The sequence below is a fragment of the Thunnus thynnus genome, chromosome 10 (genome assembly GCF_963924715.1).
Source record: "Thunnus thynnus chromosome 10, fThuThy2.1, whole genome shotgun sequence".
In the NCBI taxonomy this organism is placed as follows: domain Eukaryota; kingdom Metazoa; phylum Chordata; class Actinopteri; order Scombriformes; family Scombridae; genus Thunnus; species Thunnus thynnus.
The window spans coordinates 8,573,232-8,588,370 of NC_089526.1; the positions used below are offsets into that span (position 1 = coordinate 8,573,232).

The following is a 15,139-nucleotide window of genomic DNA, read 5'->3' on the forward strand; positions in this document are numbered from 1 at the left end:
ACGTCTGTTGATGTAAAGAGCACTAAATGTTTGCACCTGGGGGGCTTTTGAAACAATCACTTGAATGCTCTATAGATATTTTCTTTGGCTTGAAATACTGCCATCTAGTGACTTCTTGGATATTAAAGGCTACTTATCCTCAGTCTTCAGGCACTTAAATGGTGCACTCGAACATTGTTCAACCCCACATAACTTTTAATTCTAGCGAAGATCCTATATCATATTTACTAATGACTATGTTGATTTTTATGTGATTTTATCTAACTTTATTTGAGTGCATTTGGGGTTTTTCCTCTTTCTGAGGTTTTGTGTATATTTTTATGTAGTGAGTCACATAAGCTCTTTTACCCATTTACAGTCACATAACAAAGAGGAATGTTTGGCCTTCTGTGCACCTGACCTATGACCTCTGTCTGCTGATCTTTACCTCCTATTGCTCATATATACAGTATATGGTCACTATTAGGCTGTGTGGATGGAATGGTCATACTGGTGTAATTATCAACTTCATGATTGAAGTTATGATCAAAAAGGGGGGAACGTTAGAGAAAGTTTCCATTCTGGTTTCCATTCCAACTGTACCCTGTTATCTACGCCTTTTATCTACAACATCCCCCCTGCATTCCTTAAAAATGACAGAGACACAGACCCTCATGCTTTCTCTCCAAGTGTTTGTCTTAACAGACCTCTGTTGACTAAACAGACCAGACCTCTATCTGTCATTTTTAATATCACACTTACTATAATTTCTTCAACACAAAGTTACCACATGTGTCAAGTTGTATTTTGGGTAAGCGGAATAAAATGTTGCACAAGACGTCTAATATTTATAAATTAATATTTTAAATATTCACTCAGTGTAAACATCATAGCGTCAATGTGGAGTTGGAACAAGCTGATAAACAATAAATAAAACAGGGTAGAATAATGATTTTTCCTCAAAGCTACTTTAAAGGCACCAGAAGTGGGGAAAATGCCTTTATGCAATTTTATCTCTCTTTTTAAATTGAATCAGGCTCACAGCTGATAATGTTGCTCATTGCTCACTGTTTTTTATGCAGAATCATAAAAATCAAATGAAAATAAAAACTGATTGTTAAGGTGTTTAAAGAAGTGAATATTTATAAAAACATTCAAGTAATATCGACTTCTGAAAATCTTACAAACCTGTACTCATGCATGGATCCTTTGCACATACAATGCACTTTAATGTACAATCAGACTATCCACTACAAATTATGTTTAGGTTCATATCTAATTTTGTATTTTGCATTTTTATCTTGTAAAATTATTGTTTAAAGTTATTATATTGTGCTTATAGTTTAAATTTTTATAATTTTATATTTAATTCTCTGTTTCATTGTACAGTGCAACTGACTGTTCTCTGTGCATATGACAATAAAGATTTGATTTGAATTGGTTAAAACACAGACCATAAATCAAGAGTAACTGAGAATCATTACATGTGATAAATCAGCACAGCAGATGTGAATCCCACAATTAACCGCTCATTTTTCTTCCTCGTTTTTCAGTTAGTGAGGGTCATTCTTATTGTCTAAACTGAAAATAAAGTCATAAGCTCCCATTAAATTGTGCAGCAGACCAAACACATTTATTTTCAGATTAAACATAATGACAAGTCCGGCAGCATATTATCACAGGGCAAAAGGCTGACTGAGCTGCAACATATAATTCACAGCCTATTATAGTCTATTCTTCTTCTTTGTTTGTTTTTTCTTTATTTTTCTTTCATTTATATTCTTCTTTTAACAACAGTTCTATTCAGTAAAACGTATTTATTTTATTAACAGTAACAACAGCAGGTCATCTTTTCGATTTCCTGCATAGTCGCGTGTTCCAGCTGGTGGCGGTAATGCACCTTTAACCTAGTTTGCGAACCGCCAATAAACACTAAAGAAGAAGAACAACAACCAAAAACTGTGACGTATTTCCGGCATCATGTCAGCTTTCTACTGAAACCGCATGGCTATCAACACACATTACCACAATTAAATATATATATTCTCGAGTCTGGCGGTTTCAGTGATGAAGTTTGAGTGACAGAAGACGTCCAGAGGTATGTTTAGTTTTTATCTTTATTGTAGTAGTGTGGTGTTATCAAACGTTATCCGAGAAAAAGATGCAAAAAGTGTCGAAGTGTTGTCACGGGTCGTCAGATGGTCCTCACTACTCGCACACCTCAACTTACACGTAAAGTCCTAATACAGAGTAGCTGCAGAGGAGACTGGTATATAGTGGTCCAGGATTACTAAAGTACAACTTATCAGGAGTAGGTGCTTTATTTTTTAAAGTATAGGTTTTAAGGCGACGTTGCCTCCATTGTACCTGTAATCAAGCATTTGTTGTCTTGCACCTGAATAATTTTGCCTTGACATTTGGTCCCTCTTTTAAAGGACAGGCTCAAAATTTTTCAAATCTGTCTTAAAGCTATAACATGTAATTATTCCGCATTAAAATGTCTAAAAACAACTAGACCTACGTTATATATTTTATTGAGTTGTGTACTTAGGCTACATTTTCCCAAATGTTTCCAACAATTTTCAAACCTAGAGAAATCTGTAATTTTAATCAAAGTAACGGACCGTTTCATTTGGTCGCCTGTCAATTGCGTCATACCTCTCTACCAAAGAGTATAATGCACAAGATGCATGCCTAGGCATTGTTTGTTTGCTACAATGGCTTCTACCAAAGAGTAACTTACACACATACAAGGTAATTCATCGGCGTTGTGGTTGTTCAACAGAAACTGTTATAAATTGACTTTAATTCAGTTTTAAGCCACATCTCTGTGATAAATTTGGGCTGTTTTTAACTATATCTTTTAGCTGGATGAAAGATTTTAGTCATTGGACGTCTGGATCTCAAGTTATCAGAGAAATAAACTGTTGCATCTGCTGCAAATGTTGGCAGCATTAGCAGCAGCTTGGCTAACAGCCCCCCAGGAAGTCCAGTGCGAACATTGTTGGAAAAACATTGATTTTTTTTGGGTGAAACAGCTTTAATTAGTATTTTTAACGATTTTAATCTGCGTGTACGTTTGTTTTTGGAGAGGAGGAGACCTCTGCGGATAATTCGGCTCCTGGTAGAAACCTGCCAAACATCTGGATCTACAGTTATAAGAGAAATAAACTGAACAAGTGTTAGCAGCAGCTCAGCTAACAGCCCGTACTAGACGTCCGCTGCTTTCCGAAGATTGTTGGAGAGACACTGATTTTTAGGTGAAACTGCTTTATTCAGTGTTTTTATCTGTAATCACCGGGTCCGTTTGTTTTGGAGAGGAGGAGACCTCTGTGGGTAATTCGGCTCCCGGTGAAAACAACCTGAACGATTAACACTGGAGTAATCCTATCGCTGGTAGGATCCTGTAAGCTGGTTGTTTAACAATGAAGACAACAACTCCCATGATCCCTTGCTACTTCACACCGTCATCACACTCCGTCTTTTGTTATTGTTTTGATTGAGAGACCCCTAGCAGCTGAAATTACATATTGTGTGTTTAAAACAACAGTCTGGTGCCCAAATAAGCACTGAAATAGGTTTTCCAAGAAGTCCAAAAGCCGAAGAAATGCAGCAACATGTATCAACAACACTTTGTCCTAACAATCTTCAACATCAATCTTATCAGTAAGGTTAAAACACTATAAATAAGTTAGAGTCAATCTATAAAAACATTGTTCATGAGTTATATCTGATTTTAAAAATGCCATATACAGCATGCCACACATTGAAAGGTAGTACTGTGGTTTTTGCACAAAGATTTAAAAAAAAAAAGATGAATCAGGTTTGTTACTCTTCAGGATTCAGTCTAATATTTCTTCAAACTGTCCTTTAAACAGATGGCAGAAGTTGTACAAGAGAAAAGTCGTGGCTTGAAATTTGCCGAGCAGCAACTCCTGCGTCACGGCTGGGAACAAGGTGAGATACTTGATCGTTACTGATTCTGTGCAACAATCTGAACGCTGCAGCGTGACAGACTCTTGCAGGTTTCTTATTCAGTCCACTCTGTCCTCAGGTAAAGGACTGGGGCGAGCTGAGAACGGCATATCAGAAGCTATCAAGGTCAAAGTGAAATGTGACAAAGGAGGGGTGAGTGTGAGATGATACGCAGAGATTATTTGATTTTCTGCAGAATTTACTTTAATTTTAATTGATCCAAACAGTTTTTCTTGTGTAAGTTGATGTTTGTAGACTCATACTGTGTATTGCTTTTCTCTACCAGGTTGGTCATAAGGAAGGGGAGCAGTTCACCTTCCACTGGTGGGATCATGTCTTCAATAAGGCTTCCTCCAGTCTGCAGGTGGAGTCTGATCAGGTAGGGCTTACAGTACCTTTACATGTCTGAACACACACTCAAAGACACTCAGAATCACCTGTACGCAACACAACATGATCAGGACATTTTATCCAAAGGTTAAGTTTCCATGTTTAAATAAAGATTTTTATGTGAGTTGTGTAAATTTGGATGCTTTTTTTCTGCAGTCACAGGGTAACTTATTTCAAAATGAGGAAATAATCACTTGTTATATTTGGTTTATTTATTACTCAACATTTGCTGAGGTCACTGGCTGACTCAGGACTGATAAAACTTCACCTCCTCCATGTGTGAAAGTGTTGTGTCATCGTGATAATGTTTTAAGGAGCAGTTTGTCACAGCTACAACTTTGAAGTGTACATGAAAGCTAAAGTTACAATTAAAATAACTTTTCGGTCACTTAAACAAAAAAAAACATTTTTTTTAAATACTACAGATCACTTACATATTACACTGATTAGTTCCTCTTCTCTTCTTAATCAGTGTAATCAGCTGGTTTAGTCTTTGACGGAGGCTCAAGTGTTTTTTTTTTTGTTTTCTGTGTGATCCAGAATGGTATTACACTGAAGAAGACGGTGGAGGAAGATGAAGAAGATGGGATGATCTCCAATAAAAAACCACGGAAGGCCACGCTGGCTAAAGCCAAACTTTATGGATGCTTTGTCAAGGTCATTATCTGTTTATTTGTTATTTCTTATGAAGTTATAAAATTAGTTATTTTACCCACTAAAAGTTCATATAAAAGACATTTCCTGCTGGCGGAGAATATTCTGTGGTGACGGGGGTTATAAACAGCATTAAACTCGGAAGCTAATCAACAATTACAAATGAATGTACCACTCCAGTAAACTTTCATTAATGGTGAATTAAAGGAGAAACATATGGACATGTTGGATGTGAATACACCAACTGTTTGTTTCAGATCCTGCACCAGCACAACAATCCTGTACATTTTTTTTTTGGATTTTAAAATTTGACTAATTCTGATCTGTTTCCTATTTCTACGCTCCTCTTTCAGTCGGCCACACTGCTGTCTGGTCAGGAGCAGCCGGAGCCAAAGTCCTCCAACTCTGATGACAGCAGTAGCTCGGATGAGGAGGAAGAGGACCAGAAACTGGATCTCTCCAGCACCACCAAGTAAGAACTTCATCTGATGCAGCTTTTCTTCATCAGATTCATAATTATTTTTCTCAAAAGCTGCACAATATTTGATCAAAGTCGACATGACAACAACTTCTTGATTTCATGCCATCCTTCCTCTTTCATTCCGTACAGCTAATAGTCTTTCTTTTCTTCCAATCAATCATCTTTTAATTACTTTATTATTCATCCTCTTTGATTTATTCCCAAAAGCACTTTTGTAGATACACTCAGCTTGTTGTACATTTTAAGTTGTTCATTAATATTCTACAGCCTTTCTGATGCTGATCTGATGAAGGCTTGTGGAGGAAGAACGGCTCACAAGTAAGTTAATCCATACAGTTCAACAAAGCATGACTGCTAATTCCCATATTAAAGTATAAGGCTGCTCACAAACAAAAACATAGTTTTAGTTAAATTAAAAAGGAAAAAGTAAAGTTTGTCATATTTCAGAAGAAACAGAGTTAAAGAGAACAGGATGTAATCTTCATTGCTACTGTTGTTTTTTTTCTAGAGGAGCCAGGCACGGCTTGACTATGAGCGCCAAGTTAGCCAGGCTGGAGCAGCAGGAGGCTGAGTTTATGGCTAAGTATGGCAAAAAGAGCCAACCAGCAAGTGATTCACCAGTTTGTGTTTCACCGTCCTCCCAGTCAGCTGACCAGAGAGCGGAGCAGCAGGAGGATATGACAGAGAAGTGTAAAAAGATGAAGAAGAAGAAGAAGAAATCCACTGTGAGCATTGAGTTAAATGGTGATGTAGCGTCTGAAAGCTCTGAAACAGATGTTAAGCCCAAAAAGAAGAAGAAGAAGAAAAGTAAAGCCAACGAGGACACAGAGGAAACAACTGATGCAGTTCCTGCTGAGGAGGAAGTGATCTGTGTAGAAAACAGTGAAGCGGACCATACTCAAAAAACAAAAAAGAGAAAACATAAAAAGAAGGAAAACAAAGCAGAGCAGAACGGAGAAGAACCTTTACCAGAGAGTACTGCTGAGCTTCACACTGACACTAAAGTGAAGAAGAAGAAAAAGAAATCCTCCAAACATCACAGTGAGGAAATGGAGAGTAATGATACAGAATCCAGCCCATCAGAGCCGGTCCAGGACTGTGTTTCAAAAACCAAAAAGAAAAAAGCTGCAGTTGTTTTGGACAAAGCAGAAGTTATAGAGGAAGATTTTCCAGTAAAGCAGAAACGGAAAAAGTGTAAAAAGGACAAAGAGTTTATAGGTGACAATAAAAACGAAGAGGAGCTTCCTCCAAAGAAGAAAAAGAAAAAGTCCAAAGAGTAGTTTTTCATAAAAACATGCTTTGGACATTGATAAGCAGATTTATGGTGGCTGATTGTGGAAGTGAATCAGCTCTGGTGCGTATGTGCCAAACATAGACTGTATGGAGACTCTGCTCTCTGATTTAACAAGCTTGTAAATTTATTTAGATGTTTTCTATCGATTGGAAAGTACTTTAATATCAGTAATTCAGACCAGTAACTCAATAATGACATCCAGCAGTTGTGCCTCTTCTGCCTATTAAACATTTTCATCTTGTATGGAACAGATGACTAGATTATTTTATTCAATCAATATTTACTGTAAGCTGTTAAAGCTGTTGCAGATTTCAAGGTCAATTTGATTGTTTATTCCATTGCTGGTGATACAGATATTTTAAGATTGTTGATTGTATACAAGATGAAATAAGTTGTATCAGTCAGTTCATCTTTTAGTTTGATGTTAATCCACACAGTGCAACAGCGAGAAACGTTAGACGGTGATAGACAGATGGTTCATCCGCTCACCTGCCAACTATTTTTTGAAAGTGCCTGTCCTTTTCCAGTTTCTGAAGATGACTTCTCAGATGGTTCTGTGTAACAAACCATCTGAGTACACAAACCCAGCTTTTCTGAACTGACACAAGAAATCAAGTCGATGTTGGCAAATTATTAAAGCTGGAGCCAGTTAATACAAAGTTGCCTGTATTGACCACTTCAAGTAAACTTGATGCATTTTAGCGGACAATTAATATAAAATGTCAATAATTCAGTGTACTTTCTGCATCATGAGCAACTCTTCTTAATCTTGACAACTGTGCTGTGTTTTTACTGCAAGGATGTAAGACATGCAAATTAAATGATGACACATCAAACTGCAGCTGTGTGATGATATCAGATTTACAGATTTAATTTTTTTTATTCTTACATTTTCCAAGTTATTTACAAAAAGTATTCCAGCATACAGGAAAAAGAACTTAAGAAGTTTAGTACACGTAATATTTCTGCTCACCAAACCCATCCCTCCCTTTCTCCTAAAAGGAAACTAATCAGCCATACACAGAAATAATACAGCTCATTCACATGATCTAAAATTCCTGCACGTCAGGGGAACAATAAATCTCTTCACATTGCTCCTCCAGTGACCCAATAATATGTATAAAGCATAGAAAGTGTCCATACATCCTCAGTTTTCTGGTTCTAAAAAATTACAGATTCACTCAAGTTTGAATTGAAACATGATATTTTTAAACCACCTGGCCACCATGACAATTGGATTTTGGTTTTTCCCAATTAATTAAACTATATGACAACCTAACACATTAATAAAATCAACATCATTGTGAATATATGTAGACCGGGCAGTATTCTCTGACTTTTTCATTGAAAATACCTGTTAAAAGGGTTTGGTTAGTATGTTGTAAGTATTTCTCAGGGATATTGAGACCAAACACCAGAAGTTATGCAGACCAGGGCACAGATAAATTAAAGTAGCTGGGCAAGTTTTGCATCTGTCATATGATACATTTTTTATAATTTGGTTTCATTAACTTAATGCAGTGTCTTTGGATGAGCGTGTGTCTGCTACAGAGAGAGGAGATACATACTTGTTCAAGGATTTCATTCAAAGTTCGAGGCCCCACCTCTTGTTCCCTCTGTGTTTTAAGTACAGGGATCATACCTATAGTTTCTGTATTAAATGATAAAATGTCAGTAGGAGTATTTGGGGGCTTTTAGAGATAGGCGGAAAGTTATTGGTTTGTATGAAAGTACACTTTTTCATTTTTCTCAGCTGTAAATATTGGACAACGTGACTGTGGGGTAGATTATATTATATTGCTTGTTGTGCAAAGAATGCAAAAACTCCATCTGTATATAAAGATCCTCAGCAAACTGAATCCCATTTCTATGCCAGCAGAAAGGCCAATGCAGGGGTAAAAACAGATTTCAGATAAGATAAAGATAATATCGATATTATGTGATTATTTAAAAGTTCTTAAACTTAAGTGCTTTTTTAAATTTCTGCATGAGAAGATTTAGTGAGTAGTGAAGTGGGCAAGTGAAACTTCCCTGAACAAAGAATGCTTTAAAGAAGAAGTGACATTATTTAAACATCTACAGCTGTTTTAGCTAGTTGAGGATGAACATCACTACTCAAAGTGCTACTAAAAATATTCTTAATACAACAGTTTGAACATGTCAGATGTGAAGCTGCTGCTTATAGCTCTGCCCTTTGGCAGTTTCATTAGTTCAGATTACTCTTATACCCATTAAATGCCAAATACTTTTCTGTGCTATAGCTCCACATTTTAAATATAGATGATTACCTCTGATCCCTCTGTCTCTCTTTTTCACAAATAATAACTTTCCTATACTTGAAAATCAGCTTCCTCTTAGCATCTTTGTAAGATAACTAAATGGAGAAATCATGATGTTGGGGAGGAAGAACAGAAGGTCAACAGTTTGACTCAACAGCTTACGACAGACTTGACTTAAACTAAATGTTACTGGATGTAAAATTACCGTTCAGCTGAATGGCAACACAGACTGGTTTAACTTCCAGCCTAATATAAAAGAGTGGTCGCTCAGAGACACTGTGCATGTGAGAGAAGAGCATAAAAAGTGAAATAAAAATGTCAATGAGCTTAAAAAGTGGACAAGGGACTTTTTTTGCAGAACAACTCTTGGCACACTCTGTCATTATGTAACACCAGCTGCGCAAAAACAGGAGTTTCCGCCCTTGTGTACACAACATGCAGACTGTCGGTTCTCAGTTTTGTCATCATTTCTTGAGATTATATATTTCATACCTTCAGTCAAGTTAGCTAAATATCCAGAAAGACACCTGACACTGTAGGTGACAAAATACACAACAACTAAAATAGTGAAACACTTAATCATCCTGAGGCCATTTCAGGAATATTATTAATATACTATTGTTTTATATTTTTATGGGTCAATCGTTTTGTTTTGCAATCAACAAAAGCATAGAAGAAGAATATGTTCAGAAAACAAAGACAGTTATGACTGATTAGACCATATCAGCATGTCCATTTCACAGATGAATTTGTTCCTCATTACACAGCTTGCTGGGTCCCAGTTGGCTGTAACATTCCTCTCAGGTATCATCAGTGCACATGGACCACGATCACCAAGGTTCTCCTTCACCCAGTACCTTGAAACGCCGAACATAGATATGACTGTTTTTAAAGCGGAAAAAACTGGATAGGATACAAATATAATGAGATATAAAACTCCATCAGCGTCAGCGTCATAACATCGGGGTGATGAGGTTGAGGTAAATTCTACTTATAGAGAAAAAGGCTTTCTTACTTTAGAGTGTCACTACGTCCGTCAACCCAGAGCCAGTTGTCATTATTTTTACGTAACCCGATCCAGTATCCGTGCTCTCTGTCGTAGTAGCACTTGATGTGTTTACTGATGAATTCCTGTAAATGACACCATTTTAATGCATTTTAATCAACTTAAGATTGTAATATAAATTAATTTTTTTGATTTTGTACTCAGCTCTTTAACTCCATTGCAATCTCTGAATTTCGGATTAGTTACTGTGGTTCTCGAAGCTCACCTGTTCTTGTAGACTATCAATAACAACCAGATCTGAATCGTTGTTTTTGCAGTACGTTTGGCTGGCTCCCCATGTCTTCCAAGGATCAGGTTCATTGTAGAACAGGTAGCACTTCTTCTGGAACAGAATCCAGCCTGTTTTACATGGTTGACACTCTGCATTCATGAAAGATTATGAAGTTGAAGATTAGAATCAAAGTTATTTTAAATGCCAAATGAAGAGAAGTCGCAAAAGAGACAATATTACATATATACAGTAAAAAAGTACTACTAAATGTTTTTTCTTTTTTGGGTGTAGGAATACACGTTACAAGAGCCACATGTTACATTTAAATATCAAAAAAACATTAACAATTTAAGTCTGAGACATTAATATTGTTGCTGTAAATAAATAAGACCACCTAAAAGAACATTTGCACTTTTATGTTGTGATTTGGTGGAAAATCTGAAAAAGTAACTAATTTGACAGTTGTTTTCCTTGTTATTTGGTCCAACTCTTTTCTTACTTGTAACCCATATAATTGAATTGTTTTATTCAGTACTATTTTCACAGTTTTAAAAAAGAATTTCAGATGGCTGGCTTCTGTCTTCAACCTTCATTGGAAATGTGTTTAGCTTGCTGCATAGCTATGCACCTCCACACATAGTGAGGGCAGAACATTTAGGCTTCTCTCTCCCAAGAGTACTGACATACATGCAGGAGTAGCCATACTGTTAATCAACCATGCATACCTCTTAAAAAAATGTATCTATCTGTAACAAGCTTATATTTGTGAGTTAAGAGCCAGACATACTGAACGGTCAATATAGAGAGTAGCACTCACTTTTTTCAGGGCAGTATTCCTCTAGTGGAAAGGTTTTAAATTTCCGGATGACTCCCAATGTCATGTTGAGGTTGTCTCTGTCTCTTCTCATTTCCTCCGTCTTGTTCTCTAAGATGCTTCTCTGCATGATCAGCTGCTGATTTTCTGCTGAGAGGTTGCTGAGGTTTGCTTTCTGTTCGTTCATTACCCCGCTCACTATAATGAGAGTGGTGAGATGGACACACCGATCAGTAGATTAGTAGTAGCATTTGGTTTTTATCAGAGAAGCATTATTTTCCATTAGCACAGCACAGTTTCCTCCTGATTATCTGCCTAACCTTGCTTTTAATGTTATTGTTATGTGGTAGCCTGACAGAAGGACCATTTTAAAAACACTCCAGCACCTACAAAATGGATAGTCGGCTGCCAGATAGAATTGCATCCACGGGTTTGCAAGTATGTTGTCAGAAAATAAACGAGCAGATGTAGATTTGTGAAAAGAAAAGACTAAATACAGATGCAATACAGATGCTTCAATAGCCAAGTGTTAACCCTTTGATGACAAAGTGTCCCTGAACGCAACAACAGGTAGAGCAGTGACAGTCTCTCCACTGCTGCATGATGATGCATTGTTGTCACTGTGATTATCTGTTTAAAGCAACTTTCAAGCCTCTGCAAGTTGATTTTAATTGTGTCCTGAAATTAAAACTAAACAAATCACTTCCTGGAAATCAATATAAAAACTTCTGAAAATGGTCTAAAATAATGTAGCAATCCTCAAGTAAAGTAGTTTACACATAACTTTCAGTTAACAAACTAAACATAAAGTCCTTTAATATTAATATATTATATAAATATATTATATTCAATGGGCCTATATATTTTTAAATTGAGTTTTCATTACTTTTACAGCAATATATATCAATACTGTCCATGAAAACCACAGAGCACTGAAGTCAAGCGTCAAACACAAGAAGCAAATGCACACTTACACAAGGAAAACATTTTAAAAAATTAAGAAATAGACCAAGATTTAAAAAAAATAACATAACAAATAGTATTTATATACATTATTTTTTAAATTATATTTAAAGATGGATGAAACCAACAAAAAACAAAAAGTAAACCAGTCAAAAAGACAAAAAAAAACTTAAGACTGATGCCTAAATGGCAGCAGGCAGGCAGAGTTCAATGAAAGCTGAACTCACATTACATTAACAACATCTCTTCCTATTTTTATCCTTTGGTAAGAAACATCACAGACTGACCTGGTCAGTCTAAATCTGTTTAATGCTGCTGTAATTATTAATTGAAATTTACTCAGTGGATTGAAACTCACGGTAGATGACGGCACTGATGAAACCCAAAAGAAGGACACAAAGTATCCCCAAACACACAGCCAACAGACAAAAGTGCCGAGAGTGTGCAGCTGCTTCACCATCTGCTTGTACTGAGAAAACACATATTCAAGTCACAATTGTAATCATAACTCATTGTCATTTTGTCAAAAAAATGGTAATAAAATGTAAAAATGATCTGATAATACCACAGTGTGCCTGTTTTTACAAACAACTGTGACAATTATGACCAGTATACATTCTGACGTAGGATACATTTATAGAATTATTGATGTTTTTAAGGTGCAATAGAACCACCAATATTCAAGTTAGATGATGTAAAAAGGCTCCAAACAGGATTAGAAAAAGGATATTGATCGTTATTTGGTTTTATTTTCTTTATACTGCACTTTGTAATGATTTTTTATCCTCATAATGATAATTTCTCATCATCATGAAGTGAATTTGTGCTCTTTCCATAAGTAAAACATATGATATGGTTTATATGTTGTACAATGATCAAGATGAAATTAAGACTCTTGACAGATTTATTACTTACTTGGTGCAGAAGTTGCAGGAACTTTAGGTTTTACCTCAGAATAAATTACCAGCTCCTCTTTTTTCTCTGGATGACAGCAACAAGAACATGGAGAAATTATTAGAGGAGTACAGAGTGGTGAAATAATTATGGATTTTTTAAACCTTCTGGTGCCACGTGAAATAATCGTTTTTCTCCATTGATTTGATGCACTTTAGTCAACTGTGTAATAAGACTGCAAATGCAGTAATGCAGTGATCATGTGCATTAATTTAACTTTTAAAAAAGTACTCCACCAATTTAGCACTGCTAAGATATAACATTCACTCATGACAGACAGCTTTGGGGTTTTTTTAAGTATCAAAATTTATGCAGCACTACCAGACACATGTTTCTTATTTTAGCCATTCTTCCTCCAGTGCCAGTGCCACATTACCAAGGAGCCAACGCGACTACCAACAGCTCAGTTGGAGATTCAGGTGTGTTACGTTAGTAGCGGCTAATGTAGCCTCGTCTCAATCAGAGATGAGGAGCGGGCTACGGGGGTCTGGTAACCTCACCTCTTTCTGACTCCACACCCCCAGAATTTTTTCATTTTTAATCTTTTAGTCTTCAGCCTTAACTGACGCTGACTCAAGTGACATCACTTGGGGTCATCTATCAGATTTCGCACCGCTCTCTCTGGAGCCATAAAAGGTTTTACTCAACTTTTCTCACATGTGCAGTAATACTCCCCAAGACCTGTAAACAGACTTTGATGCATACATCAGTGGAGTTCTTTAATAAATTCCTGTTCTCTATACACAGTTCCCTTTCCTTCTCACACTGTTAACACACAGAGAGGATGGTTGGTACAACATGTAACACAAATGCAAAACCACATTGTGAGAACATGCAGAAGAACAAAACTTTTGACTTAGAATTAAGTCACATATAAGTGACACAGGGAAGAGAGAGGGGGAAATGAAGCTGTGATGTAAGGGTGTGTGAATGAAAGATGGGAAAATCAAAAAAGGTGTCTGAACAGGGTACAAGTGTAAGCGTGATGTGGATTAAAATCTATGACCTGATGTAAATAACAGTTATAGACAGTTATAAGCTGTAAACAACCAAAAATATGTAGTTATTTATATTTTCATATTTTTTTAACATAACTAAATGACTGCATGTGTGCATGTGTGAATTTATTTTTTGATTCTGTGTCGCAAAACAAAGTAATTTTTCCTTCTGCTGTCTTGAGTGAGAAGTTTTTTTTTTTGTTCCAGCATTTCTGTTCCGATGCCAATACGTGATATTAGTGATCGTATGGGGAGTTTTGAGAACAAAACTTTTGGAGTACGTATTTGCTGTTTTGCAGACTAGAACACAGTTTCTGTGTTTGTATCATCTATTCTCAAAATGAACCTTTTGTTTTGTAACAATGCATCAAAACAACGGGGAAAAACTGTAATTACTTGGAAATTGTAATGTGGAAAAAAAGTATATATCATGACAGGGAAATTTAGCAAACAAGATAAACAACACATTTTTTAATATTTGTGATTCTTACACACATAACCCTTAGAAAGATATTAAATAGTCTCAAAGAACCTCTTGTAGACATTTTGAATTCCAGTGATGTTTGATTTGAATAAAGCAGTAATCACTTACCTTTTGGAGGTGGATGACCATTTTTGAAAACCACTGTAGAATAATTGATCTCTTCCTCCATCCTTAAAAGTCACCGTACTTGTTTAAGTGCAGACAAAAAGAGCAGACATTGATAGAGACCGTTGCTGACTATTAAGGTGTGACTGAACAAACTTTAACTTCCCCTAATTATTCTTAACCTTCTGAGTTTGTATTATGAAACATTTTGTTTTGGGACCTATTCATATGGTGATGTGCGAGATCTGACGTGTGGTCATTAGTTACACAAGATATGTGTAATATGTGTTGGCCATTGTCTGTTCTCTGAAATATGTCTACCTCTGTAACAAACAAACGTACACATGGATGGAAGAAGTTGACACATTTAAAAGTGAACTGATACTGAAATCAAATTTATCAAACAGGTTTATTGGGGGAAGTTTCATTGAGAGGAAGTCTCTCTTTTGCGGGAAAGAGAATGTGAATGTGAACATCCTGATCACATTCACT

At 36.3% G+C, this 15,139-nt stretch overlaps 2 protein-coding genes across 2 annotated transcripts; one reads left to right on the forward strand and one right to left on the reverse strand.

Annotated features, from left to right (window-relative positions):
* The first annotated feature begins 1,931 nt into the window (after positions 1–1,931).
* Positions 1,932–6,931, forward strand: gpatch4 (G patch domain containing 4). Its single transcript, XM_067600747.1, has 8 exons — positions 1,932–2,077; positions 3,858–3,936; positions 4,034–4,107; positions 4,241–4,333; positions 4,885–5,001; positions 5,352–5,470; positions 5,747–5,797; positions 5,988–6,931. The coding sequence occupies exons 2-8, from the start codon at positions 3,858–3,860 to the stop codon at positions 6,757–6,759; spliced, it is 1,305 nt and encodes a 434-aa protein (XP_067456848.1). The 5' UTR covers positions 1,932–2,077; the 3' UTR covers positions 6,760–6,931.
* A 715-nt stretch (positions 6,932–7,646) lies between these two features.
* On the reverse strand, positions 7,647–14,786 carry LOC137190979 (natural killer cells antigen CD94-like). Its single transcript, XM_067600748.1, has 7 exons — positions 14,651–14,786; positions 13,022–13,087; positions 12,465–12,575; positions 11,147–11,341; positions 10,324–10,478; positions 10,068–10,183; positions 7,647–9,909 (listed from the first exon to the last, which is right to left on the reverse strand). Exons 1-7 carry the CDS (start codon positions 14,709–14,711, stop codon positions 9,756–9,758), a joined length of 858 nt encoding a protein of 285 aa, XP_067456849.1. The 5' UTR covers positions 14,712–14,786; the 3' UTR covers positions 7,647–9,755.
* Positions 14,787–15,139: the final 353 nt, after the last annotated feature.

What these genes read in the sequence shown, in the direction of transcription:
- LOC137190979 (XM_067600748.1), bottom strand. Translation starts at nt 14,711, where the DNA reads ATGGAGGAAGAGATCAATTATTCTACAGTGGTTTTCAAAAATGGTCAT. An exon ending in TCCTGCAACTTCTGCACCAA is followed by an intron (nt 12,576 to 13,021) that starts GTAAGTAATAAA and finishes GTGTTTTCTCAG; the next exon opens with TACAAGCAGATGGTGAAGCA. An exon ending in TTGATAGTCTACAAGAACAG is followed by an intron (nt 10,184 to 10,323) that starts GTGAGCTTCGAG and finishes TGTCATTTACAG; the next exon opens with GAATTCATCAGTAAACACAT.
- gpatch4 (XM_067600747.1), top strand. Translation starts at nt 3,858, where the DNA reads ATGGCAGAAGTTGTACAAGAGAAAAGTCGTGGCTTGAAATTTGCCGAG. An exon ending in TGAAATGTGACAAAGGAGGG is followed by an intron (nt 4,108 to 4,240) that starts GTGAGTGTGAGA and finishes TTTCTCTACCAG; the next exon opens with GTTGGTCATAAGGAAGGGGA. An exon ending in GATCTCTCCAGCACCACCAA is followed by an intron (nt 5,471 to 5,746) that starts GTAAGAACTTCA and finishes AATATTCTACAG; the next exon opens with CCTTTCTGATGCTGATCTGA.